The sequence below is a fragment of the Gopherus evgoodei genome, chromosome 5 (assembly GCF_007399415.2).
Source record: "Gopherus evgoodei ecotype Sinaloan lineage chromosome 5, rGopEvg1_v1.p, whole genome shotgun sequence".
Lineage (NCBI taxonomy): Eukaryota > Metazoa > Chordata > Testudines > Testudinidae > Gopherus > Gopherus evgoodei.
The window spans coordinates 114,049,284-114,067,175 of NC_044326.1; the positions used below are offsets into that span (position 1 = coordinate 114,049,284).

At 41.1% G+C, this 17,892-nt stretch overlaps 1 protein-coding gene across 1 annotated transcript in view; it reads right to left on the reverse strand.

The window, feature by feature from the left end:
- COL25A1 (collagen type XXV alpha 1 chain) overlaps nt 1-17,892 on the reverse strand; it is a 431,307-nt gene that overhangs the window by 122,183 nt on the left and 291,232 nt on the right. The window contains exons 6-8 of the mRNA XM_030564569.1: nt 16,294-16,320; nt 16,100-16,126; nt 1,389-1,448 (exon numbers count right to left, since the gene is read on the reverse strand). Coding sequence (XP_030420429.1) covers nt 1,389-1,448; nt 16,100-16,126; nt 16,294-16,320 — 114 coding nt within the window. The remainder of the gene's footprint in view (nt 1-1,388; nt 1,449-16,099; nt 16,127-16,293; nt 16,321-17,892) is intronic.

Below are 17,892 nucleotides of genomic sequence, written 5' to 3' on the forward strand. Positions count from 1 at the left end.
TGTTTTCAGTAGCTGTTTGATAATGATAAGTGGCTACTTTTATGATTTAGATACATAGATTTTGCAATAATTTAATTTACAAATTGTCAAAACACATTTCTTTCCTTTAAAAAAATAGCATTTTTGTTCAGTTTACAGAAGACAAACTACTGTAAGAAGTCTCATTGGTTGAATTTTAACTATGAACTTTTTAGCAAAGCTTTGTGTAGTTTCCACTGCTATTTTACACAAATACATTTAATCAAAAATGATTTGGCTCCAAGACATTTTTCAGATTAATTACTCATTAAAAGAAGGCTTATGACAAAAAGTACAGTATAGAGTAATATTCATACGTAAAGGAGAACCAGACTCCAGTGAGATTAAGCACTACCTTAATGAGGCGGCGTTTAATGAGCTGCTGATCAGCAGAGAGAAACCCATGATTGATTTTAGGAAACACCATCTGATCAGGCAGGTGAGGTCAAAGGTTGAAGGTCAGAGATGAGAGAGTTGAAGAATAGACATCAGAAGGCCCCAAGAAAGAAATAAAGATATATACACATTAGACTTATAATAGCTAATATAGTATAAACTGGTGCTTGTGTCTGATAAAATCTGTGCCTTTTCTTTTAAAGGAGTTAACATCTGGATTGACAGGATACAAAATAGAAGCTTTGTTACTTATGGATTGATTGAAGGTAACATAACACAAGTTTTCTTCCCAGCAATTCTTCTAGGCATCTCTGTGTTCATCAACATTTTATAATCCTAGGGCTATAAAATCAGCATATTTCTTATATGGTGGTCTTTCAGCAAAGATTCCATAGACAAAGCACCAATTCAATTTTCAGTCAGATTTTCTAACCAGCATATTGTGCCATGAAGAATGGTGCCATTTTAATGATATCTGAAATCCAGGCATACCTAGACTGCTTAAATCCTTTCTGTGGATAATTTGCAATTTTTCAAAGTGCATCTGCAAGGGTACAGTTTAAACTACTGGTGCATGACATAAAAACAGATAATTGAATCTGCCTGTGCTCGTTAGGTGCCTGATGAACAGTACTTTGACATTTTCCATACTCCTGTATGTCTTAATAAAGCACAATTATAACAAAACTTCATCTACAAACCAAAATGCCCTTCCAGAGTATGTGTGATGTGAGTGCTAGGGTAGGTATTAACACACACAGAGCTGGATTCTAATCTCCTTCACCCTGTATCTCAGGAGCAATTCCACTGGAATAAGTGGAGTTACAGCATGAAACCCATGCGTGGTGAAATCAGAATTAGGCCCATAGTAAGTAAGATGGGCTAATTGGTATCCCATGGCAAAATTAACTATTCATGTGCACTCTTATGCTGATAGAGAGACCTGACTGGACTGGTATATGTCAGCCACAAACCTTGACGGTGAGGATCTGATTACTGTGCAGAGCAGCGACTGTGGGGAAGCCTGGCAGACCCTAGGGACACAACATAACATGGGACCAAAACAACACGACACAAAACATCACATGGACAATTTACTAATGGACAAACAGAACAAATACTGTGTTTAGTACGTCCCACGGCCTATCAACAGCTGTGTCTGTCATATGGGAAACAGAACTAGGTGTAAGCAATATATCAGAGATTTGGCTGTTTATTTTGCATAAAGAACTTAAAGGAATTTTAAAGAGAAAAGCCACTTAGCAGTATCAAATATTATTATAGATAATTATGAACATTTGACATCTGCTAGGCTACAGTTGGCTGAGATGTAAGCCATTTTCAACCAACATATGTTATAGTACTTTTAGAGAGGTACTTGTACATAGCTCTGCCAGATCACTGCGGAACCTGAAAGACTGAGAGCAGATCCTGAAATGACTTTGAATTATTATGCCTTTAATACTCTGGTTAACATATGACATTCAGCACATAAACTGACAGTATATACACAATAATACACATTGAACAATGGTCTACTGCTAGACCAGGAGTAGTCAGATGGCTGAGGTCAACATTCTTGACATATATAGCAGTATCTCCACCTTCAGGACAAAATTCTCCTCTCAGATCCCCCATGGTGGATCTAGCCTCTCACATTCTACTCTCTCTGCATGTGCAGGACTACCATCGTATTGATGAAGGAAGAAAAGAATACCAGAGTTGGAACCAGCTGAGAGGATGAGAGAGGTGAATTTTGCACCTAATTTACACCTTTCCAGTATTGCATTGGAGGGTGGGAGTTAGACCTGTTAACAAAGGAAAGAGGCCTTTCTCTCCTCTACAGTTGATCGGTACATTTTAAACAAAACCCTCTTCTAGCCTGTAGCACAGTATATTATCTAAAGCATCTCAGGGCACTTTTAGCCTGACAGAGGTTGTAAGCTCCATCAGGATTTTTTAACCACTATAAATAGCTGAATACCACTTCTGTTTCTGCCCCGCCCCCTTTTGATCACAGTGATTTAACATTTTTCTTTATAAATAAAGTCATAGAAATTTTCTAATAAATGTAGCATTTCTCCAATGGTACATTTAAATCACATCTTAAGATCTGGGATGCGACTCTCCTCTCACTTTGGTTTCATACCGAGGTACCTCTATTGACTTCAGTGGAGTTACTCCTGATTATACCAGTGAAATGAACAGAGACTGATCCTAGTACGGTAGTGCAACAATATAAAGCAAACTTTATTGGCCTTGCTACTTTCAAAAATTATATACCCTAAACGTAGCAGAAAGAACAGCTTCGTCCTCTTTTTATGTTTTTTAAACAAGCTAAAAACATCTAAACACACATTAAACACATGGAATATGAGTTTAAAAAGTTATTAGATGTAATTTGCCAGAATCTTTACATCTATGACTCATTAGCCGCACTATGCACATGGCCCATTCCTTTTCTTGACAAAACTGCAATCCTTATGTAATGAAGACAGGTACAAACGAAAAGCCAACAAAAGAGCTAAAAGCTGAATAGCAGTGATAAATATTGAATCTCACTTATTGGAAAAAGGATAAATTGAAAATCTTAATGGCTTCAGTTTTACTCCATAGATGCTACAATTACAACATGATAATGCACAAATTTTCATAGTTAGCTCTGAATATAATAAGCTTGAAATTTGGAAAATTTTAAAATATTCATGGAAACTCGTATCAGTGTTGATTTATTCCGTTCTGAACAGGAACCAGACCTGTTGATAAAATAGAAAAGGAGATTTTGCTCTGAAAAGATGCCATTCTGCTCAAGTCAAGAGCTCCGAAAGGCTCAAGCTTCTGAAAATTTTGTGCAGTCCCCTAAAAAAGGTTCATCTGAAGCTTTGCACATACCCCTCTGGCATACTCAATCCCTCTGAAGTTATATCAACAAAATAAGGAGTAGTTATCAAGACTTCAGCTATTTGTGTGTACCAACACATTAGAGCATGAGAGAAACTCCCTTTTTAATATTAGTTTAGGACCAGATTCTGATTTGTTTTTATGAAAATGTGCAGTTGTAGGGAAAGGCACAGATGCTTAAAAGCTAGACCTTTCACTCAGGGTAGCACAGAGACTGCTCCCTTCCTACTCCCATAGGGGCACAAGGTGCTCCAAAGCAGGGGAGAAGGGAGTGAGGATAATAGTTCATCCCCTACACAGGCGCGGCTCTAGGAATTTTGCTGCCCCAAGCACAGCAGGCAGGCTGCCTCCGGCAGTTTGCCTGCAGAAGTCCTCTGAAGCCGCAGGACCAGCGGACCCTCCACAGGCAAGCCGCCGAGGGCAGCCTGCCTGCCGCCCTCACGGTGCCAGCAGAGCAACCCCCGCGGCTTCCTGCCCCAAGCACACACTTGGCGTGCTGGGGCCTGGAGCCGCCCCTGCCCCCACATAGTGTCCTTTGGAGCTAGCCAACCCTACAAAGATGTTAGGTAGAGCCTTGTGAAAGTGAGCAAAATGGGTCTGCATTCCTGGGAGCTCTGGGAGGCATTCCACCTTCTGAGGTTCAGGGAAGATGCTGCTAGTGCACAATGAGTCTCTCAAAATTAAAGGACATAAAAGATCTATCTTTTTCACAAAATGAATTCTCCTCCTTCTTTCATTCAGCTATACATAAAACCTTCAAGAGCTCCTACAGCTGTTTGGTTTTATTTTTTCTAACTAGAGCTCTTATCAGGAATGGATTCAAAGTTGTTCAGTGATGGATTATTTTGTTTATTTTGTTTGAGTTTTAAAACACACAAACAAAGAGCACTCATCTCACACTCTGCATTCTCCTTTCAATAATTAGCACACCACAGTAAGCAACAACTACACTGAACCACTAAGGTTCATCGACAATCACAGTCTGAAGTCATTCTCATTCCAGAACTCCATTAACTCACAACATCTAAATATGCACACTGTCACATCCTCATCCCAACTCCTCCACGATAGCATAAGCAGAACAGGGAGCTCTGAAGCATGCCCGCAGCCATGGAATTGCACAATGCATAGGGCCCTGCTTACCAACTTGGAAACATATCTCATGGCTGTACAGTGCCATCTGACACCTATGGAGGAAACTGAAGAATGTTAGAACTTTCTGATGCTTTTCCTTTCCTCTAGAATTTTTCACTCCAATATAGTAACTGTTCCTGTTATATCCAACATATTGTAGTCTAACTTCTTCAGTGAAGGAATTCCCACTAGCAGTCCCAGAATACACTCTAGTGGGAATACAATACATTCTGCTCAGTGGCAGTCTACATAAGGTCACGGCTTCTTTAAAATATTTAAAAGACCCCATCATAATTTTACTGCTGTATTATAAATGCAGTAACATTATGAAGTCATCATTACTAGCTTTATATAATGCTGCTGCATATACAGTATGTTGACTGTTGTATTTGCTTATTATGGTAAATGTGACAAAGTTTTCATTAGTGAGACAAAGTGAGTGAGGTAATATCTTTTATTGGACCATCTTTTGCTGGTGAAAAAGACACAAGCTTTCAAGTTTACACAGAGCTCTTCTTCAGGTGACCTGAAGTAAGCTCGAAAGCATGCCTCTCTCACCAACAGAAGTTGGCCCAATAAAAGATACTACCTCACCCACCTTGTCTTGCTACTATCCTGGGACCAAAGACAGCTACAACACTGCATACAAAGTCTTGCTTAGGCTTTTCCTTGTGACCTGTCAATAAACTCATGCTGCACAAGCTTACATGTTCCTGTGAAGATATGGTAAATAAGACAGGAATTACCACCTGCTGCTCACTTGCACTTCCTAAGATTACAGCCAGCTGCTGCTATTTCACATCAAATCACACAGGCTTCAGACCAGAGTGATTCTGACACTCTTCATGGCTGACTTCCCTCCCCTAGCCACCACCTCAAGTTCTAATTAATCCCTCAGACCAAGTGCCAGTCCTGCAGCTAATTATTGTACCTGCCCAGGGGAATACAGTGTCCTGTATTACTCTGTACTGTGCCACAGACTCTCAGCACGAGCTCTTTTATACAATCCCTTTCATCACAACTGCTGCTTTCTCCATCACCAGAATTCTGCTAACTTACACAATACCCTGCAATGAATGACGAGGATTGTGGATTTTTTTCATATATACAATAATACAACTTTAATTTTATTATTTATTGTATTATGCCACTGTTAATAGTTTATATCAACTCAATAAAAACCTGATATTTAGCAACTAGCATAAACTAATTCTGGCTAGAGATGGGTTGTTACAAATATATTATTTTCTGTGATTACTATACTTTCACACCAGACTCTGACTGAGCTACTTTGTTTTTAGCATTAGATGAATTTCCTATTACACAATATCCTCTCCAGAAATAATTCAGTGACAAGTATATTCTAAGTGGGACAATGTTAATGTAAACTACAATCTAATTGCCTACATAGTAAATATGCCACCGTCAGGCATAATGTGAGTTCCAGTGAACAATCTCAGCTTGAACTACAAGAACCATCCTTCCTAAAGACAATGTCTCAGAGCCAGTTCAGCTCCCACTGAAATCAGTGGGAAAGAATCCCATCGACTTCAACAGGGGTTGGATTGGCTCCTGTGTCTGGTTCCATCTGCAACCCTTATCAAATTGCATTCCATTTTTGAGATGTGAACTGAGTATTTATTAGAGCTGGGTGAAATATTCATAATGAGTTTTATTTGATCAAATTTGTCTATTTCAAGTGTGCAATACTTCATGGTAATGGAAACAATTTTACAAAATGTCAATATTTTGAGGTGAAATTTTGTGTATAATATTTTTCACAACCTTGAGACTAGCATGGGTGTGTTTGTGCAAGCAGGGAAATCAAGTTGAGAGTGCCCTCCTTGCACCACTGGCAAGGAGCCTACTACAAATTGAAGACACTGCCCCCAGCCATTAGACAAGTCATGGTAGCATTCTAATATAGGGGGGTAAGTACACTGAATAGTTCCCCAGGATGTCACAGCTGCAGCTGCCCTCTCCCATGGCACCCCAGGGCCATGACTTAAAAGGCATAGTTTGGCTCTGGGTGGTTGTAAAAAAATAATAATCAAAAGGCCACTTTTGTGAATTTTGAAAGAAGAGATTCCCCAAGCCCACATTTTCTAATGGATGAAACATAAGGCAGGCAGCCAGAAGAACTTGAGTCCTATTCTCCCTCTTCTACTGCTTCCATTTGCTGCATGATTTTTCACTCTGCTACACTACTTTTATGTGGGTGTAACTCTACTGAAATGAGTGGAGCTACAATGGCATAAAACTGGTGTAGCAGAGTGGATAATCAGGTCCATTTATGTAGGTGGTAAATATCTTTGATCCCATTTTATAGGTAGGGGAACTGAGACTCAGAAAAGTTAAATTACTTGCCCAGGGTTTCACGATAAGTCACCATTTGAACCAGAATGGGCCCTAGCTTCTCTGCAGTTCACTAGAGCACAGTGTCTCCCAGATAAGCCATTGAAACTTTCTAAGCCTCAGTATTGACACCTAACAAAGATACTGAAGATAGTTTAAGTTACTCCTTTATTACATATGACGAGACAACGCAAAGATTAAGGGCTTGTCTACATGGGAAGTTATGTCACTGCAGAGTAAAGTGTAAATTTAAATTGCTCTATAGTTATACCAGTATTACTCCCAGTGTAGACACATTTATTTGGAATAAGAGTGGCTTTTTCTGGTTTAGCCTAAACTACTTTCAAAGAGATATAACCTACACCAGAAAAAAGCACTCTTCTGTAATACAAGCACCCATACAGGGAGTTATACCACTATAAGTATAGTGGTTTAAATTCACACCTTACCTAATACAGTAAAACAAGAGAGTTACAAACTGACCAGTCAAACACAGACCTTATTTGGAACTGGAAGTACGTAATCAGGCAGCAGCAGAGACAAAAAAAGCAATATAGTACAGTACTGTACTAAAGATTAACTACTAAAAAAACAACGAGAAAGCACCATTTTTTTGCAGAGTAAAGTTTCAAAGCTGTATTAAGTCAATGTTCAGTTGCAAACTTTTGAAAGAACAACCATAACGTTTTGTTCAGAGTTCTGAACATTTCAGAGTTACAAACAACCTCCATTTCTGAGGTGTTCTTAGCTCTGAGATTCTACTGTACTGATATAACTTTCCATGTAGACAAGCTCTAAAATTACTTAATCTGTGATAGGCAGAAGCTACATCAGCAGGAGAAGCTCTCCCTCCAACAGTACCATGCACAGTAGCACTTATGTTGGTGTAACTTATGTTGCTCACGGGGGTGCAATATTCACATCTGTAAGCGACGTAAGTTTGCCAACATAGGCGGTACTGTAGACATAGCCTTACTTCAGTGGGAGCGGGATAGACCCAAAGTGTTGTTTTTACTCTGCATCCACTGGAAACATATTAACTAAAGCTACCGCACGTGTATTAGTCAATCGGGTTTACAAACAATTTGATTTTTTTTCCCCCAACTACTCTCTCAACAAGCAAAACTTACTGATATCTTTAGTGTCCATTAAATATGGAACATTTTATAAAGTGCTTCTCTAACAGAGTCTAAAATGTAATAGGCAAAACAGTGATTTGATTTTAACATGAAATTAGGACATTTTTTAATTTTAATGAGCTTGCTGTCATCATGCCAACTTCTGTCAATACTGGAAGAAATGAAAACAGTTTTCCCGCACTCAAGTACAGAATCTGTAAAGCATCAGTTGTAACACAGCTATTTCTTTTCCCTAAGCAATACATAGAGCAGCAAATAAGCAGCAAATTCATTAAAGGTAAAGACAAGAGAGGCAAGGGTTAAGCAAATAGGAACATTGCATTACTATCTGGGCCTAACTGTTTTAACAGAGCATAAGAATCTGTTTAATCATTCAAGTCAACAAAGGTTAAGATAATAAAATAAACTTCTGAATACCTTGCTTTTCTGGAACCTAATCTCTCCTGCTGAAGACATTTTAAAGATGCTATCAGTTTTGTGTGGACTCAGCTGTTAGGAAAATTTACTTGAATACACCAAGAGGAGAAAATAATTTTATGAAAGTCGTTATGTATGGCTCCTGGGTGGCTTGTTATTGCACCTAACTCCCAAAACTAATTTAGAACCAGCTGCTGGCTTATGATTTTTAGATCTGATAAACAATAAATCTCTCAAAGATCAGGAATAAATGACAGAAGCTGTTTATTATGTCATTTGCAGGAAGATGATAGAAGACTGATTAAGATACTGTGCTATAGCTGATTAGCCTCTGCACATTCACCTCTCAAAGTCTATTTTCATTAATTAGGCTTCAACCTCTGCTTGGACAATAAATCCTTTGCAATCTAAAGGTGACAGAATTCCTTAAGTAAAAGTCATTATGAAATCTTCAAAGGCTTTGCTAGTTTCTAATCTAATAATTTTAAATTGAAGTGGAATTGAGCAACTAGAACTGAGCAGTGACTCCGTACCAGCACTTATTCTAAGAGCCCACAGGCTAAAATACATCCGTTTTAATTTTCAGTGTCATGGCTCAGTATAGCAATGCAGGCTGCTACAGACATGTTGTGAAATAAGCATCTTCTACAAAATGGAAATTGATTCAGAAGACTTACTAACATTGAGCCTCTTACACTTGTAATTGGAGGAATTCTAATTCTGTAGGTGACCAAAAAATCTGGTTCAATCAGAATTTTAAAAATAAGTAACAAATTCATAAGACGTTAGGTACAAATATACATGTGCAGAAAACAAATTTACTAAGGAAGATTAAACAGTTATGGTAGGACTTTCAAAAGTGTACAGCACTGAATCATAGAATATTAGGGTTGGAAGGGACCTCAGGAGGTCATCTAGTCCAACCTGCTGCTCAAAGCAGGACCAGTCCCCAACTAAATCATCCCAGCCAGGGCTTCATCAAGCCTGACCTTAAAAACCCCTAAGGAAGGAGATTCTACCACCTCCCTAGGTAATCCATTCCAGTGCTTCACCACCTTTTAATGAAAAAGTTTTTCCTAATATCCAACCTAAACCTTCCCCACTGCAACTTGAGACCGTTACTCCTTGTTCTGTCATCTGGTACCACTGAGAACAGTCTAGAGCCATCCTCTTTGGAACCCCCTTTCAGGTAATTGAAAGCAGCTATCAAATCCCCCCTTATTCTTCTTTTCTGCAGACTAAATAATCCCAGTTCCCTCAGCCTCTCCTCATAAGTCAGGTGCTCCAACCCCAATCACTTTTGTTGCCCTCTGCTGGACTCTTTCCAATTTTTCCACATCCTTCTTTTAGCGTGGGGCCCAAAACTGGACACAGTACTCCAGATGAGGCCTCACCAATGCAGAATAGAGGGGAACGATCACGTCCCTCGATCTGCTGGCAATGGCCATACTTACACAGCCCAAAATGCCGTTAGCCTTCTTGGCAACAAGGGCACACTGTTGACTCATCTCCAGCGTCTCATCCACTGTAACCCCTAGGTCCTTTTCTGCAGAACTGCTTCCTAGCCATTCGGTCCCTAGTCTGTAGCAGTGCATGGGATTCTTCCATTCTAAGTGCAGGACTTTGCACTTGTCCTTGCTGAACCTCATCAGATTTCTTTTGGCCCAAACCTCTAATTTGTCTAGGCCCATCTGTATCCTATCCCACCCTCCAGCATATCTACCACTCCTCCCAGTTCAGTGTCATCTGCAAACTTGCTGAGGGTGCAGTCCACGCCCTCCTCCCAATCATTAATGAAGATTTTGAACAAAACCGGCCCTAGGACCGACCCTTGGGGTACTCCGCTTGATACCAGCTGCCAACTAGACATAGAGCCATTGATCACTGGCATATCTCTAGTCTTACTGGCGTTAACAAGGCAGGCCAACACTGATCACTTTTGAAAAATCCAACTCCTAACAAACATTAGCCCCTTTAAAAAACTGGAAAAAATACTCATAACTCCAAGAAAACTGCAAGTCTCTGAACCTCCAAACAATGTTTGCAGGATTTGGACGCTCATTTTCAATACTGTATTTCTATCAGTTGGAGGTGTGTTATATAGGGCCTTATTTTCAATCCAGTAAGCATACTATTCTCCACCTAACTCGTGCATACTGTAGTGTGTGCAAATAAAGTAAGGTGAACTTCTGCAACTCTAAAACACTGTACTTAATTTCCCCCTTAATAGTTTTTCAGAGTGATTTAAGCAGGGAGTGTCTTTACATTTTTAAGATCAAAACAGGAAAATTGAAAAAGAGGTGTGTCTGAGGGTTCCAAGAGATGTTCTTGTCTCAGGTATAAGAAATGAAAGAAGGTGATGATCTACATCTTCCTCTTCATTTCACTGGGAATTTTGCAAGCTTCAGGGTCCCATTTTGACCCTGGCAAATCTCCACTTTTTACTTTGGTTTCTTTTACTAATGAAAGTGCCTGAAAGAAGAAGATGGTTGTTATAAAGGCGAAGGGGCTATTTTGAATTTTCAAAGCCATAAAAATGGCTTGGGGCAGTAAAACCTTTGCTATAAGCAAGTCTGAGCATCAAAAACATTTGCAAAAATTTTCTTATATAACAAAGAAACTGCAGGCTCCATATCTCCAAAAGATGAGCTAGTTTAAAAGTGTCCAGGACTTTCAGGTACAGTTACCAATCTATTTTCAGGCTTTTTGAATGTAAATGTTGATGTCATTGCAGTATCACTTTCAGGCAGAATACTTCTGGGAATAATAGAAAACATCATAGTGTCACCCACTACAATACCTATGGGTACATCTACACTACGGGATTATTCCGATTTTACATAAACTGGTTTTATAAAACAGATTGTATAAAGTCGAGTGCACGCAGCCACACTAAGCACATTAATTCGGCGGTGTGCGTCCATGGTCCGAGGCTAGCGTTGATTTCCGGAGCGTTGCACTGTGGGTAGCTATTCCGTAGCTATCCCATAGTTCCCGCAGTCTCCCCTGCCCCTTAGAATTCTGGGTTGAGAGCCCAGTGGCTGATGGGGCAAAAATCATTGTCGCGGGTGGTTCTGGGTAAATGTCGTCAGTCATTCCTTCCTCCGGGAAAGCAACGGCAGACAATCATTTCGTGCCCTTTTTCCCTGGATTGCCCTGGCAGACGCCATAGCATAGCAACCATGGAGCCTGTTCAGCATTTTTTTTTTTTTTTTTTTTTTTACAGTCACCGTATGTGTACTGGATGCCGCGGACAGAGGCGATACTCCAGCGCTACACAGCAGCATTCATTTGCTTTTGCATGATAGCAGAGATGGTTACCAGTCATTCTGTACCATCTGCTGCCAGTGTAATTTGGCAATGAGATGATGGTTATCTGTCTTTCTGTGCTGTCTGTCGCTATCATGGTTGCCCCTGGCTGAGATCGGCCGGGGGCGCAAAGGCAAAACTGGGAATGACTCCCCGAGTCAATCTCTCCTTTATGGTTTCTAAAAATAGTCAGTCCTGCCTAGAATATGGGGCAAATGTACTAAAGAAGCAGTGTATCAGAGAGTACAGCTGCTCTGTCAGATCCCGCAGAAATGATGAGCTACACGCCATTCACGGGGGGTGCCCCTGCAACAACCCTACCTGTTGCTTCCCTCCTCCCCCAACCTTATTGGGCTACTGTGGCAGTGTCCCCCCATTTGTGTCATGAAGTAATAAAGAATGCAGGAATAAGAAACATTGAGTTTTTAGTGACATAAAATGAGGGGGAGGCAGCCTCCCGGTGCTATGATAGTCCAGGCTGGATATTAAGCAGTGTAGGGGAGAGGAGTCCAGCATCCCACTGCTATGATAGTCCAGGCAGTACAGAATCTTTTCTTTACACATGAAAGGGAGGGGGCTGATTGAAGCTCAGCCCCCAGTTGCTAAGATGAAGACGGTTACCAGCCATTCTGTACCATCTATTGGGAATGACCGGGAGTCATCCCTATTTTCACCCAGGCGCCCCAGCCAGCCTCACCTGAAGCCAGCCAGGAGCACTCACGGGTTGATAAGAAGGACGGTTACCAGTCCTACTGCACCGACTGCCACCGGGGAGGGGAGAGGAGCGGATACTTCTCTTCACTGCTGCAGCATCGCGTCTACCAGCAGCATTCAGTAGACATAGGGTGACATTGAAAGAAGTCAAGAAACGCTTTCTTTCCCTTTTCTCTCATGTGGGGGAGGGGGAGTAAATTGACGAGCTATTCCCTGAACCACACCAGACAATGTGTTTGAACCTACAGGCATTGGGAGCTCAGCCAAGAATGCAAATACTTTTCGGAGACTGCTGGGGACTGTGGGATAGCTGGAGTCCTCAGTACCCTCTCCCTCCCTCCATGAGTGTCCATTTGAGTCTCTGGCTTCCTGTTACACTTGTCATGCAGCACTGTGTAGCCTGGAGATTTTTTTTTCAAACGCTTTGGCATTTCGTCTTCTGTAACGGAGCTCTGATAGAACAGATTTGTTTCCCCATACAGCAATCAGATTTAGTATCTCCCGTATGGTCCATGCTGGAGCTCTTTTTGGATTTGGGACTGCATTGCCACCTGTGCTGATCAGAGCTCCACGCTGGGCAAACAGGAAATGAAAATCAAAATTTTGCAGGGCTTTTCCTGCTTACCTGGCCACTGCATCCAAATTCAAATTGCTGTCCAGAGCAGTCACAGTGGTGCACTGTGGGATACCGCCCAGACGCCAATACCGTTGATTTGCGGCCATACTAACCCTAATCCGAAATGGTAATACCGATTTTAGCGCTACGCCTCTCGTCGGGGAGGAGTACAGAAACCGATTTAAAGAGCCCTTTATATCAATATAAAGGGCCTCGTAGTGTGGACGGGTACAGTGTTAAATCGGTTTAACAGTGCTATAATCGGTTTAAACGCGTAGGGTAGACCAGGCCTATGTTACATACGAAATGATGCAAAACATACAGAAAAGTAACCAAGGAAGGAACAAGTGGGTATAGTTTCATTTTGGTGCATGATGGATTTACACCAAGAACTTCCATTAATTACATATGTCTAATCCCCTGGAAATGCAAATTGAGCATATACATCCTGAGGAGAGTAATCAGAAAAGATAACTATTGTAGCATGAAATATAAAATGGTAAGAAGCACTATCCTAATATTTACACTTGAAAAAATCTGAGGAAAAAGAAGGAGAGGCTCCTGTAAAGCATATCCAACCTCATTTTGAGAAAGATAAAGACATTAGAGAGGAGACTCTGCAAATTACTCAAATGATATCTACACATTTCTTAATGAAACTCTTCAGTATAGTGTAAACTAATTAAACTTCTGATGAAGCATGATCTAAACCACAGGATACTGTCTCCCAATTTTGCATCTCCATTCCTGATCTGTTTTTACCATCCAGTCCTGCATCTTAAGCCAGTCTCTCTGACATCTCCTGCAGGTTGCCTCACTGTCAACTTAAATTTAACATGTTTAAAGTTGAACTTGTTGGATCCGATTCTTCTGTACCTTCTAGCTGCATTGCACTAGTCTAAAGTCTAACCAGACTCGCTAGCAGGGCTGCCCACAGGATTCAGGGGGCCTGGGTCCCGGGGCGGAAGGACCCCCCGGCTCGGGTCTTTGGGGCACTTCAGTGGTGGGTCCCTCAGTGGAAGGACCCCCCACACACACTGAATTGCTGTTGAAGACCCGGAGCAGAAGAAGCACCAGGGGCCCAAGCCCCAGGAGAGTTTTCCAGGGCCCCCGGAGTGAGTGAAGGATCCCACTTCAGGGGCCCCTGCAGGGCCTGGGTCCTGGGGCAAATTGCCCCACTTGCTCACCCACCCCTGGGCAGCCCTGCTTGCTAGCCCCAGGACTGAAGAGCTATAATGATGGTTTAAAGCCACTTCTCCCCTTTCCCTAATTCTGGATTTGTGCCAAGACTGCTGGTCCAGTCTACAGAATCTGGGCCCTTTTCTTCACTCCCAGGTCCTTTCCAGTTCTCCCATTCCCTGTCACCATTAACACTACCTCCATTCTCCCATGACCTGGGAGCTATTTTTGACTCCACCCTCTATCCTGCCACACCCAACGATGCCCTTTGCAAATCTTCTCATTTTTCATTCAAGAGAATTTCCAAGTGCCAACATTCTCTCTCTTTCCACCCTGCTAAAGCTCTCACTCAGGCCCTGATGATATCTTGGCTTAACTCCTGCAACCCCCTTTCCTCTGGCCTCACTCACACCTGCTCTTCTAACCATGATCACCTGCCTTTGACTTCCTCCACTGACGACTCCTTCTTTACCACATCAAATTCAAGATCTTTGCCCTCAGCTTTTTAGGGCCTTTCGCAACTCTGCCCTTCCATACATCTCTCTCTTGTACCTTCCTGAGATAGTTCCTTGCCTCTTTTGCTTTCCTAACAATGCCGAACTTGAATGCCTGTATGTTCACTTCTCCCACCAGCACATTTCCACTGTTTTCTGTGCTACACCTCATGCATAGAATACCTCCCCAAAGCAGTATAGAGATGCTACCCTGTCCTCTTCCAAATCCCTTCTTGTAGATTCACTTTTGCCATGATGCCTTCAGCAAACAGTCAGCTCAAGTAGATAGCCAGTGAGGATTTCTCAGATCTCTTTTAGCTACTTCTATCTTATAATTTAAAAAACAACTTTAAATGATTCGGAAACATTAAGTTGTGCATATAACCATTCTAGGAAACAATGTGTTGCTTTCACTATTACTCGTCATCCTTCCTCATTCCTGCCTTTAGTTTGTTTCGTGTTTGTCTTAAATTAGATTTCAAGCTATTAAGACTGGAATTGCAGCTTTCTAATGTCAGTACATCACCAAGCATAATGGGACCTGACTGGGGTTCTAAGCACTACTGTCATCAGAATACGGACAAGTAAATATGTTATGATTTTAAAGGTTTCTCACTCACAGTAAAATTAAAATATATTAACTAATTGACAGAAAACGTGTCCTGGCACATACTATCACGAGAAAATGCATAAACATGTCACTAATCTGAGCCTCTGCATCATTAGAACAGTATGTCCAAACATTTGTATAATGAAGAACGGGTGTAAAGACAATGAACTGGCACTACCAACATAACAATATGTTCACCACTGTATTCCTGTGATTAAAACAAACACAATATTTAAAAACTAAAATAACTCCACAAGGAATGTGTTAGGTTTACATTACTAACTCTAAAATTTGCTGTTTCTAACTGTTTGGAAAAAAATGCTATGTTTAAGAGACAATATTATTATTATTTTTGGTACATGTATTTGGGACACGAACTAGTCCATGAATGTGCCATGTTTTTATAATTCTCTACATAATGGATATTTGAAGAGAAAATATAGGACCAAATTTATTAATAAACCCCACCTGACCTCTGTACTGTAGGAGTCCATGCAAGACCTGAAAGATGGATGGGAAAACTGGAAGGTTTGCTCTGGCAAGCCAACTCTTACACAGCAGAGCAAAATCACTGTTAAATGCATTTTCCCCCACTAGCAGCAGTTTGCATATATGGCTATCTTACTCAAACGGTTCTCAGAGACTATTTGGTTATATTTGGTGTTACTGTCCTGCAGACACTTACTACAACATGCAGGGTAAATGCAGCTAATAAGCATGATTAGCTAAGACACTATGTTTAATTTAGTTTTGCGCTAAGGACTAATTGCTTACTCAGGGAAGGGGAAGTGTAACATTTTTTTTTTAAGATGCTTACCCGAGGGCCCTGATCACCTTGATCTCCCTGCAAAGTGGAAAGATGAGATTATAGTTTTAACACAGCATCTGTGTGCTACCCAACTCTCTTACATAATTTCATATCATACTGCGTCAATATAAACTATGTGTTCAGTTAATACCAGGAGGGGTTTCCATTTATTTTGTAAGTAAGTTGACTATATGTGTACTCACCTTCTCGCCTTTTGGACCAGGAGGACCCTGAAAAAAACAGAAAAAAAGTTGACAAATTATTGATGCTAATGATGTTCAATGACCGGTTATAGGGACTCAGTAAGAAGCAGGTCTGAATGATCCAGAAATCTATTCCTAATGTTATGATTTCTTACGGTTTTCATTCCATAAGCTGCAAGTATTTTAGGAATAAGTTCTGCAAAGATTTAGTAGCAGGTGTAGTGGGGTTACTCCTGTTGAGCTGTGCACGCAGTCTTCAGTGGGACTACGCACAATAGTAAAAAAACCTGAGTGAAATCCTGGCAATGGCAAATGGCAATGGCAAAACTCCCACTGACTTCAACAGAGCCAAGATTTCATCCTACATCTGGTAATAAGCATTTTCTAAAACAGTAAAACTTTTTACCAAATATGGCTAATAAATCCAGAGTTTTAGAAATCTGTCATGTATTTTGGCAGCCTTCTTAAATTCAAAAAGTAACGGAAAATTAGATTAGGAATTCTATGAGCATAGCAAGTCATGTTCAGTCCAGTGGCTACTGTGATGTGGTAGAGGAAAGTGAGCTCTTCTTTTTCAGAATTCAGTTTGATATGACTTTTCAGAATGAAGGATAATTATTTAAAAAACACCAGACAAACAAAATGGTGTAGTGGTGATATTAGGGTGGTACTATAGGTTCTTTCCTTACTCTCTGTTGTCTGAACAAGTTCCCAACTTCTATGTTGTGCAACTGTCCGGAATCAGCTTTCTCGACCCAGTTCTCAAGCTATGGCTAGTGGATCACTTGCTGGTAGTCTGCATAGAACTGGCAGATTAAATGGTGCTGACTCTGTCTACATTTTCCAGCTCCTTCTGGAGATGTCCAGGTGTTTCAGTGCAAAGAAGAGTTTTGGCACTGGTAAAAGCATCTGGAAACGAAGAGGACAAGCCAGTCTAGTTGTGCTCAGTAGGGGCCATGGGTACAACCAAGAGAAGGAAAGGAAAAAAGCACCACCATCAGAGAACAGCACCACCAGCAGCACAGTTAAAACTATCTTCCTAATGCTACTTTTCCACGTAAGTAAGCAACGTAACTGCCAGAAGGATTTTTCATAATCACAAATGGGAGAGGAAGTGGTTCGCATGACTTGCAAATGGAAGAAGTGGCCCACGAAACACTGTCTCATAGGATGCTGGCTACAGCGAAAAAAGCTTTGAAAATTCCTGTGCCAGCTAGTTTCTGGTGTATTTTTAAGAGTTCCTCAGCATGTAGGAGAGCCCCTGCTACTACACCTTTTAAGGAGATGCAATGTGCGTTAAATTCTGTAGCTGGCCATCTCTTCTGGCTGGTGCAGGGGGGAAGAATCAAGCCCTGGCCTCCTCCTGCCCTTCCCATTTCTCCTTTGGGACAGCTAGAGGTGTGGACCACTTGCACTACATTGAATACAATGACTGTCATTGTAGCCCTCTCCCCCTTGTATCCTCACACAGAGGCTGGACACAGTCCTTCCCTGAATTTTAAAAAACAAGTTAAAGCACAGATAAACTTGTGATAAACATTTGTCTTTGTGCATCCACTTGGTCAACTTACATCTCTCTCTGCTTCTCCTCAGTGCAGA